The sequence below is a fragment of the Ruditapes philippinarum genome, unplaced genomic scaffold, assembly GCF_026571515.1.
Source record: "Ruditapes philippinarum isolate M1 unplaced genomic scaffold, ASM2657151v2 ctg7049_1_1_1_1, whole genome shotgun sequence".
Taxonomy (NCBI): Eukaryota; Metazoa; Mollusca; class Bivalvia; order Venerida; family Veneridae; genus Ruditapes; species Ruditapes philippinarum.
Genome location: NW_026859432.1, coordinates 24,883 through 35,318, shown reverse-complemented (window position 1 = coordinate 35,318; position 10,436 = coordinate 24,883). Strand labels below are relative to the sequence as shown.

General features: G+C 32.6%; 1 protein-coding gene across 1 annotated transcript; it reads right to left on the bottom strand.

The window, feature by feature from the left end:
- Nucleotides 1–1,053: 1,053 nt before the first annotated feature.
- LOC132756492 (bone morphogenetic protein 1-like) lies at nt 1,054–8,947 on the bottom strand. Its single transcript, XM_060747573.1, has 8 exons — nt 8,801–8,947; nt 6,395–6,584; nt 5,989–6,179; nt 4,416–4,547; nt 3,112–3,231; nt 2,507–2,634; nt 1,795–1,897; nt 1,054–1,239 (listed from the first exon to the last, which is right to left on the bottom strand). Exons 1-8 carry the CDS (start codon nt 8,853–8,855, stop codon nt 1,112–1,114), a joined length of 1,047 nt encoding a protein of 348 aa, XP_060603556.1. The 5' UTR covers nt 8,856–8,947; the 3' UTR covers nt 1,054–1,111.
- Between the last annotated feature and the right edge of the window lie 1,489 nt (nt 8,948–10,436).

Here is a 10,436-nt window from a genome sequence, read left to right as displayed (position 1 = left end):
GTCTTTGTCCAAGCATGCATTCGTTTGAGGTCTATGTTAAGTTAGCTGCGGAATGTGGGTTATCTACGACTATAAACAAACGTGTATCATCTGCAAGTTTGATGTAAGAAGACACTCCGCTAACAATATCATTAACGTAAACAAGGAACAAAAAAGGACCAATGATTGAGCTATGAAGGATATCTGCAGAAAATGGTGCTCATGTAGAGGAAATATTTTGAATTGAACTCTTTGTCTCCCAGAATACAAATAAGAGGACAACCATTGAAGAAGTGATCCCTATACACATAAAGAAGAAATTTTGTTGAGGAAATCATGACGCTAAACGCGATCATAAACTTTTTAAATGTCGCAAAATATAGTCCTAACCTCTTTAACTTGGTCAAGGGCTTAACAAATATCGTTGTAAAAGTACATTTAATGATTAGCTTAAGTCTAACCTCTTATAAAACTTGATTGTGGAGGGGTAAGCATTTTTTACTTACAAACTGATTACGCAACTGCATCAGTTTTCCTATACAACTTTACAATGAGATAGGACGGTTTTTACGGGACTAGGGTCTGCCCGATTTTCTAGAAATTGGAGTTACATTAGCGAGTTTTAATGATGCAGGAAAAGAAGAACAAATAAGTTTATTAAAGTAGGCGGCAAGTGGTCTTGCTAGGTCTCGACGAAGTTTAGGACGTAAATGGTTGGGTTCACATGATTTAGCTATTATAGACGGGTCTATGGAAGATATAGCCAAGAACATCTTGTGGCGTGATATTTATATTTATATGACTAGTGAAAATGTTCCCAATGTTCCGTCCGTGCAACCATTGTTGGTTAAGATATGTATTGCATCTAATGGTACCCGCCTATTTTTTTCTACCATTTACATAAAATTAATGTCGATAGAATTTATGCAAATGTCTGTTTAGACAGATGTAGGTTGGCTAGTTTTATTAATACATAATTATACAATCACTTTTTTTATTCTTTTTTCCAATAACTCTTATACCATGTCATATATTCTGGTAAAGAAAACACGTTGCATGAAACAAAAAGAGGTCCGAGTTTTTCGTAAGAAATTTAATATTCCTTCAACTTATACACAAACACCAGGTAGAATTACTGTATAGCTTTCCAGTCCAATCTGAAGCCGGTGTATTCGTCAGAATCGTCGGAGGTGAATGTCACATAAGCATGATCCCCGGGTACTGTTAACTGTCCTGGCGAGACGTTTCCACAGAACGGACCTTTAAAAAGATAGGCATCAGGCATGTATTAATTTGTGTATTTATGCTTAATTATTTAATGTATGTATATTTTCTTAAATTTATGTTTCTTATTTTACTGTAAAATGATGGAGAAACAATGTACACATGCGCAAAATAACTTTAGGCTCGGGTGTTAAATTTTTGGTCGACAGCCTTCGTATATATTCAAAAATATTATAGCATAGAACATGAAAAACTAATTCGCTGTGTTTCTTGAGCTTTGAATGAAATTTCCCCCCCCCCCCAGGGTTCTGTATAAAGTACTTACATTTTAATACTTTTTTGCAAAGAAATTATATCTTAATATGCTTTATTGCTTGCTACTGTTTTTTTTTATCAGTACAGTTTTTTTTTCACGCAAAATAACCAAAATATTGTTTTACACTTATTATTATTATTATAAGCGTTTAGCCTAGGTAATATATTATATTCCAATGTACTAGTAATATTATAAAATGGTGTTTTACACCTCGGGCTACAGTTAAATTCATGAGCTAAAGTAGTGTTAAAAAATGAATAAAATAACAAATTAACCATGTGAGGATGCCATGCCGTCACCACTGATCTTAACAAAGTCGAAATCACATGTAGTGTCGGGCTCAATATGAAATTGGTCATCAAATTTGAAAGCTATACTCTGTAAAAATATAAATGTATATATAAATACAGTTTGTATTCCACAGCAAAAGGAATAATTATTGTCAATAACTTTACTAGCAATTTTTTTATCTTAACTAAAATATAAATTTCATCCTTGCTTGTTTTGATTATTTCTTCGTGACCTGTTTCCACTTTCAATCGGATGAATACATGTGTTTTATTGTGTCAGGTCAGTTATATAGCCTGTTTGAAGAAATGGATAAGGTGAATTGTCATTAATTTGTTTAGATTTTATTTATATTTGAAAGATCCGTAAATGTATATATATTTCAAAACATCAAAACCAAACCATTCTGGAACTAGCTTTAACATATTTTTTTTTAGAATAAAAGAAATTCAGTCAAATCAGCAGTCAAGTATAAATGCATAGATCACTCCCTACATGACCATAATCTGTCCTTTTCGTATTATCAGATAAGAATTTCACCACAACGTTCTTGTTAATAAAAGAGCACATGCCAATGTTTGTGGTTTATTCAAAATTGGTATTTATACTCGTATAAATTACCTGCACTTTGTGGATATTAAAACGTTATAAAAACATGGTACTGATACTTCATATATAAGGACATATATTTATTTGTACCTTGGTTCCTGGTGGAGCTAGTACAATGTATGTACAATGAGTGTCACTCGGGTACGACGAGGGGAAACCAGGGCTAGTGATGGTACCAGCAGATCCTGAGATGTTTTGATTCCCACAATTTGAAGATGCTGATTAAAAGTAATAGTTTCATATCAACATTATCGAGATAATTGATTACAATCAGAAAATATTGGCATCATTTTACATTCGCTACTTGAGTTTGTTTGGCGTTACGGCGAACCGACATAGTATTGGTCCCAGAAACAATCACTGTCTGTATAATGATAGATTGCATATATAATTACAACAGTGCCCAGACCACGTGACTATCTGTTATCTGAGTTGGGCAAAATTCGAAACCGATGTAGAAATCACTGACTGGACATTAAAGTGTAGAACCCGCCAATTTTCAGTGACTAACCCCTACATAAAATGTTTCTGAAATATACTTTTTGTAAAGTGAAACGAAATGTTTGAACCGTCTATTCACTTATCTCCAAGTTTCACTTTGTCCTGAATTGTCACTCGGTTTATTTTCTTTGCCTCTACAAATTATCATAGTACTATATCATTGGATTATCTTTTTTATATATGAGGAACCTTACCAGTTCCGACACAGTTAGTCGGTAATTCATCTGAATTATCGTTACAGTCGTCATCTCCGTCACAAAGCCAGTCACGTGATATACACGTCCTATCCGGGCATCGCCACTCATCTGCGGCACCTAATTATCATATAATTGTATGTATATCATTACAACACCCTGCTATATTTATTGTGTTTTATTTGCCGCACACATCCCTTTTACGTCTTGGAATATCATTTAAAGGTAGATGAAATGAAATAAATAGACGATTCACAACAAGAAATTAAAATAGCATTAATGATTAAGTGCTTACAAATTAATACAGCATTATATTCGTGGTAACTTAAATAACAATTCACTGTAAGTAAGTAATTCTTCTACTGATGATGACAAGCATTGCATTTTCTGGCAATTGTAATTTCAACTGTTGATATTAATTTTCAATTGCTTGCCATAATTAAAACACCGGACTTGTTTCAAAGTAACTTATTCCATAAGTTATGTCATTTTGCCTTCTTATTGTACAAAACTGGTGCGCGTAATTAAAAAAAGGTTGTTGCCTTATATTGAAAATTGGTCTTTAGCAAAGGTTTAAAGTGACATTATGCTCATATTTTCATCGTCAAACTGAACTAAATTGACAACATATTTAAAAAGATTGAATGTTATAATGATTATTGACAAGCAGTCGATATTGGAAAACATTTTTGATAGAATATATATCCTGCCTAAAATATAAAAAGAGTCCGCCCCTTTCTTATTATAAATTGACTGTTCATGTAAATTCTTAAAGAAATATAGAAAAATTTCATTCGGCAATGTGGGTGTAATTTATGGTTCTTGTGAAGTAAATTATACAATTGAAAAATGTAAACTTGTTCTGACTGTTACCTGACAACTGTATGGGCCTTATGTCACTTTAACTGTAGAACATTATTGTAAATTAAAAGCAATATTGTTTTAAATGTTTTACAGGTATAACCGAATAAACATGGCCAACATAAATGGGGTATAAATTCATATTTAACAAACAACAGTTAAAACACTGTGGCATAATCTGTCAGAGTCGTTAAAACGAATTTATTATAGAGCACAACTTATTTACAGATAATTTGATGTATAAATTCTACAATAGCCATGCATTGTGTCTACATTAACACCTTGATTTTACAAACTTGTATATGGCAATGGTAGAATACTACGTCATCGCGCACCTGCAAATGCTAGAAAGAACAATCCGATTTGGAGAATTTTGCAGGTGCGCGATGACGTAGTAGCTTGTCATTGTTTGGATGGCTATATGAAAGAACAAACTAGCATACATCCAGTATTTGATCCTCCTGTACAACCTTGCTCATCACTGTCATCACCACAATCATCATCATTATCACATCTGTACGACATATCAATACATTTACCGTTTGCACATTCGAATTGTGTATGGTGACAGGAGTCTGAAATGGAAAAAAAAACTTTTCTTAAAAAAATACTGAAAGTAAAAAAAGTCTCACGATTTTAATGTTTTAAAAATTAAAAGTTTAAGATATATTATGCTAAAATTTGATATAAAAATAGTGGTAATTGTTACACGGTCTCTATGTAAATATTGACTTAACATGTATTGACTCACACAAAGCAGATATTTAATATTTAAAATTCTTCGCACTACATGTATATGAATATATTGTCATTAAAAACAACTAGTGTTGTTTTTTTTTCAAGAAAAGACCAACTTAACTTGACATTTTATATAGAACGCTGCTTCCCATACACATAATATTCATTGTTTCATTTTTAATTCAGACATATTCGTTAAGAATTTCATTCGGTTTTTTTAAATATTTTACTCGAGGATGAGCATACTGTATCTGTATTCATTTGGGATACCTATCCAGATATGTTACAAAGGTCTCTATTTTGACAATGAGTTAAAATATAAAACATCCAGGACCGGGTTAACACTTACCAACATTTTAAACAACCGGATCCTGGTCTCTTAAAAATTTAAAGTAAACCATTTGCAATGTATAAGCCTTGGTTTTGATAAAATTGAAACTGAAACGATTTCAGTATTGTGACGAAAGCTTTATAGTAAGATACAAATAAATATTTCACCGATTACACTTTTACAGTCAGATATAACAATTCAATCTTATGAATATATATTAAAGCCTGTTAACTTATTCTTTTGTAAGATGTCAAGTGATATGTCTCGAAGGGGCGGTAGATCAAATTTATTGTGAACATGCTACATGTATATGTGTGGCTGCACTGTTGAAAATTGAGCAACGATTAAGCCGGTGCAGTGGACGTGAGGAATGTTGCAAATTTTCATTATCCCTCATGTACAGACTCAGTCAAACCGAGTCTGCAATTTTCATGTAATTTTCTTGTTTTTAATGCTTCCGAGGATTACTTTTTTCCAGATGTTTATACTCGGCAATGTTATCTACGTGTATTATTTCCCTTGATTATAAATATTATACATTAAGTATACAACATAAATGATGCAATAGCGCTTCTTTGTTGGTTTTTACGTCAAACCTACACTACAGAGGTCATTTGACGACTTTCCAGCTTTTGCTTGGGGGAGAGAAGATGTCAACTGAACTAGGTATTATTAAATTATCATGGTACATGTATTTGTGTTTAAAGCAACTGAAATATTGTTTGAAATCAAAATTAAGTTTTTAATGGTACAAATTAAAAAAAATCTAACTTTGAATTGTAAAGCTTTTCCAAAGAGAGTTCTAATATTTATTATCTATGCAATTTCAAACTTATATTTTATTGCCTGGTATTACTTTTATATGATGTCATTTTGTGCCACATCAATATGGGTCACTTAATGTTATTTTAAATGACTGTCCTACATTGTTACTTGTAAAAACTTACGTATAACTTGCGTGGTGAAGTTGTAGAATAACTTAAACCCCTGGAGCTGAGTGCTGTCGTCGGTAATTAGCTGCATTGTTAGGAACCGTTGAGTTGAGGAGATTGGGTTGAATATACCTCCACAATATTTACCAAGGCTCGGTGACTGAGTTGAGTTTCCATCGAAAATCTCTAAGTAATCGAACGCACATCTAGTGTAATAAAGAAGATTATTTTTATAAAGAATAGTACTAACCAATCTGCTAAATAACACTACGCATTAGGTACATGTAATTAAGAATTTAGTAGATGTGAACTTGAAACAGGTAGATTGATTAATTGCAAACCTTATTAAAATGTTGGTTGTTATAAGGGCATTAGGAGAAATACTAAAAATGCACGAATAAAAATATAAAAGCATACATACGCGGGATCATCTTCTATGTTAAAGGCCTTGGCAACAAGTTCGACGTTCATTCCATCAGGTGCTTCGATTCTCCAAATACAGTTGAGGTTTTTGCCGTAGTTGTGTCCGGCGTCGAACCCAGCATGACTGGCAATTTCACCATTATTCTGTGTGAAGTAGTCGTTGCTACCACATGTATAAGCTCTTTTTGCTGTGGAAAGACAATTGTGTTTCAATATAATGACAATTCTTTGCAAGAACATCATTAATATTACTGTTTTCCTTTCTCAAAATTTTGTTTTATCAGAACAGTGCTGTAACTGATTCAATATAATACTTTTTATTCCTCGTTTTGAAATTAAGACATAACAAGAAATAGTATACTTTTGAAAAACACATACATTGGTGTCTCCTTATGTCAGTCGCAGCGGGAATTCTTTTCAGAATATTGACGGTGGTTCACCAAAGAAAGGCATGCCAGTGTGTAACGATATTTTTATCAAAGCGCTAGGAGTAAGAAACGCGTAACATTAGAACAAAGTTTTGTGAATAATTTTGAAAAAGTGCGTACTAATGTAAGACATAGTACACTTTAGACTCATCAGGCATCATTGAAATTTTCCAGCAGCCATGTCGGTCCCCATTTAGCTTGCGGGCTGTCAATGATCTTGTATATTTTATTATTTTCTTCTTTCTTTAAAGAATGTGAAGACAGACAAATAAAATAATGGGAAGAAAAAGTTGTCAATCAGTTGTGGTTAAGAAGAAATTATGAGTGAAAATATGTTTTAAATTCAACCAAACATAAAGTTGATTATATGTAAGACGTCCATTTAGATCACAAAGCCGATGTATGTCTTAATCGTATAATTATCATATTAAATCATATTGAACTTCGTGAAATATTCCTTATCTTTGTACAATTTACTGAAGTTAAAAACTCGTGTTAAAATCAAGTATTTACACACATGATTACGAACACACTTCAAACCTCTTTTGGATAAGATAGCATAGCCATCTTTATGAGCAAATAATGTGCAAGAGATTCAGACATCAGATTTATACGATTCGTTTCGAGAATCAAGCTTTCTGTTTTCTTGTCATATATCTATATCAAAAAGATATTTATGCCGCGCAGCAAAGGTCGCTGATATTGAATTGTTTGCCCATTGTTCGATTCTCACAAAAAACTCTCAACTCTTTCGCATGAAGACACTTTGTTGGACGACATTGGTAACAAATCACATTTTTAACAGATATTTTGCATATGTGATTGCATTTGCAAAAAGGGGATTTTAGAACCATATACCTGTGTATGTAACAAACTTTGCAATGAATTTTATTTATTTATTGCATGTTTTCATCATCATCATCGATAACAAGACATATCGGCTAGCGAATTTGATACAACCGCATATAGATGTTTCCAGTACGTGGAGTCTGGCCACAGAAAACCTATATAAGTGTCCTATCTTGCCTATCATAGTTTTTTAAGTGAAACTCAACTATGTTCCTTAGCTCCTAAGCCTGTGGAGACGGGTGGCCATGTACAACTAAATTCACCTATCACACGGAGTATCTTTGTTAATGGTAATTTTGCAAGATAGGGGAGTTTTAAATAACATTTGCGACATATAGCGGTGAAAAATAAACCGGATGTAAACTGTACAGCTGTCCTTGCACCTTGCAGTAGAGGTTTTGTTAACATCGAAACAATTCCTTCTTCTACACTACTATTATTACTACTATCACTTCAATTACCATTACAATTATACAGTTCCTAAATTCCTTTTGCACAAACGATTTCCATAAGTTTTAATTTAATTTTGACTAATAAATATGTGCTTATCAGCTCAGACAAAAAGAAACAAGACAAACAGTTGACAGAAAGATTAAATTAAATATCGGCTGTCTGCATATGATATAATCCAGAGCACAAGTTCAGACGATGCACAAAGAAGTTATCTCTCTTAAGAACTATCGAGCGACAAATGTGATCCAGATGAATAATTCATTTTTGCTCGCAACGTTTTTCCTTGTTTATACCCCGGATCAAAATGATCGGCATCGATCAAATTCGTAACAAAATATGATACATATGTCCTTTTTTCCGTTACACATTTGAAACAACAGTGTAACAAAGGTGATTCGTTACCAATGTGGTCCAACAAAGCTCTCGAAAGGTCGTTGTGTTTTTAAGTCTTCCCGATCGTTTTATGAAATAGTGCACGAGTAGCATTTAAGGATTTGTCCTCCTTCACCAAAAAGTTGAAGATTGCCATTTAACTGTATATGCAATAACCATATAACCATAATAATAATAATACCATTGTGTCTTTAGCACCAATAACTAAAAAAAGAAAAACAATACTGATAACAAACAAAAAACACCTCGGCAGCATCATATAAATAATACATATCACTTACTATTTGTTGCATTTGCAGCCGCAATGCCTAACAAAAGGCAAACAAATTTAAACATGGCTGACTTCTTCGTAGAGTACTAATGTGTGGCTGTTTACTTCGTGACTACTATATGAGTTTATAGTAAACCCTGTATAGATACTAACAGCTGGAGATTTCTCTAAAGGGAATCACTAGTGTGGGTCATCGGTCACCAGAATAGCATTGATAAGCAGCCTTTATTGCGTATATATTGCATATTTACATGTAAGTATACGGTGACGTATAATTATGTCAATGTCAGAAAATTATAATGTCGAACTGTTAAAAAGTGTCAAATATTTTAAGATACCCAATATTGACAGATTGTAATAATTTTGCTATCTTAAACTGTAAAGGTAATGAAAAACTCAAACTTTTTTAATGTGGCTGTTCTTATTCAAAAGGTTAACTTACTACAGTTCAAATGTAATATTTATGCCCTTGATATTAAATACTTTATTGTTTAATATATTTCCAATCAAGATTTGGATATACATGTATATTACCAATCGAGATTTAAATGTTTATAACAAATCAAGATATAGATATATATTACTAGCCAAGATTTTAATATATATAACCAATCAAGATTTTGATATATATTACCAATCAAGATTTTGATAATTATATATTACCAATTAAGATCTTAAAGGGAAACCCAGGCAAATTAATGACAAAAATATAAAAATGATCTTATGAACTCAAATCAGGCTACAACGGCATTTTTAAAAATCCCAGCATGAATTTCTGTTTTAAATTTTATAAACTTTGGGTTTCAAGCGAAAATACATTGATATATGTTGAACGAAATTTAGAAGCCGACAGAAACACCGAGTGGTTTTAAAGCAAGTTTTGTGACTAGAACAAACCCTGAAAGTTACAATAACAGATACTTTGGATATTGTAGGATTTAAACAAGTCTAAGTCATTAATTGGACATGTTCTTTAACACTTTTCACTTTGACAACTATTGTGAAATCTTAACTCCCTAACCAGAAAACTACCATTTAATACTGAATAATGAGAAAAGATTTGTTCCTGTGACTGCCTAGTATATTCATTAAAAAAATGAGGACATTTTCAGAATAATGAATGAACAATTCAAAACGATGACATGAAAACTTTGCCTGAGTCTCCCGGTGTATATAACCAATCTAAATTTTCGAAACCTTGATATTACATGTAACCAAAAGAGGGAGATAAATTATAATTTCTTTTCTTTGCTTTTTACTTTAGGACTGTTTCCCTTTGTTATCAATAATTATATGAAATCCTGATAAATTCGCCATTCATTCATATCTTATAATCAAAGTACTTAAAGTACTGACGAATATTGGTTACTTTTACCACAAATTAATACTTTGTAGTTCTCAATTCTTTGAAGTTTGCACTCGAATAACTTATTTAACTATTTCAAAGATGTTTACTGTGCTGGATTCGTTCGCGTCAGAAATAAAATATGAGCTGCGTCACGACAAAACCAACGTAATGCGTTTGCGACCAGCATGGATCCAGAATAGCCTGCACATCCGCGCAGTCTGATCAGGATCCATGCTGTCCGCTTGCAGACCCACGTGGGTCAAGTTAGAAAACCACCATTTAATACTTATTAATGAGA

Coding starts and splice junctions, on each gene's coding strand:
- LOC132756492 (XM_060747573.1), bottom strand. CDS start 8,855: ATGTTTAAATTTGTTTGCCTTTTGTTAGGCATTGCGGCTGCAAATGCA. Junction 4,548..5,988: donor CTTCACCACGCAAGTTATAC/GTAAGTTTTTAC, acceptor TTTCCATTTCAG/ACTCCTGTCACCATACACAA. Junction 2,635..3,111: donor GACTAACTGTGTCGGAACTG/GTAAGGTTCCTC, acceptor ACTTTTAATCAG/CATCTTCAAATTGTGGGAAT.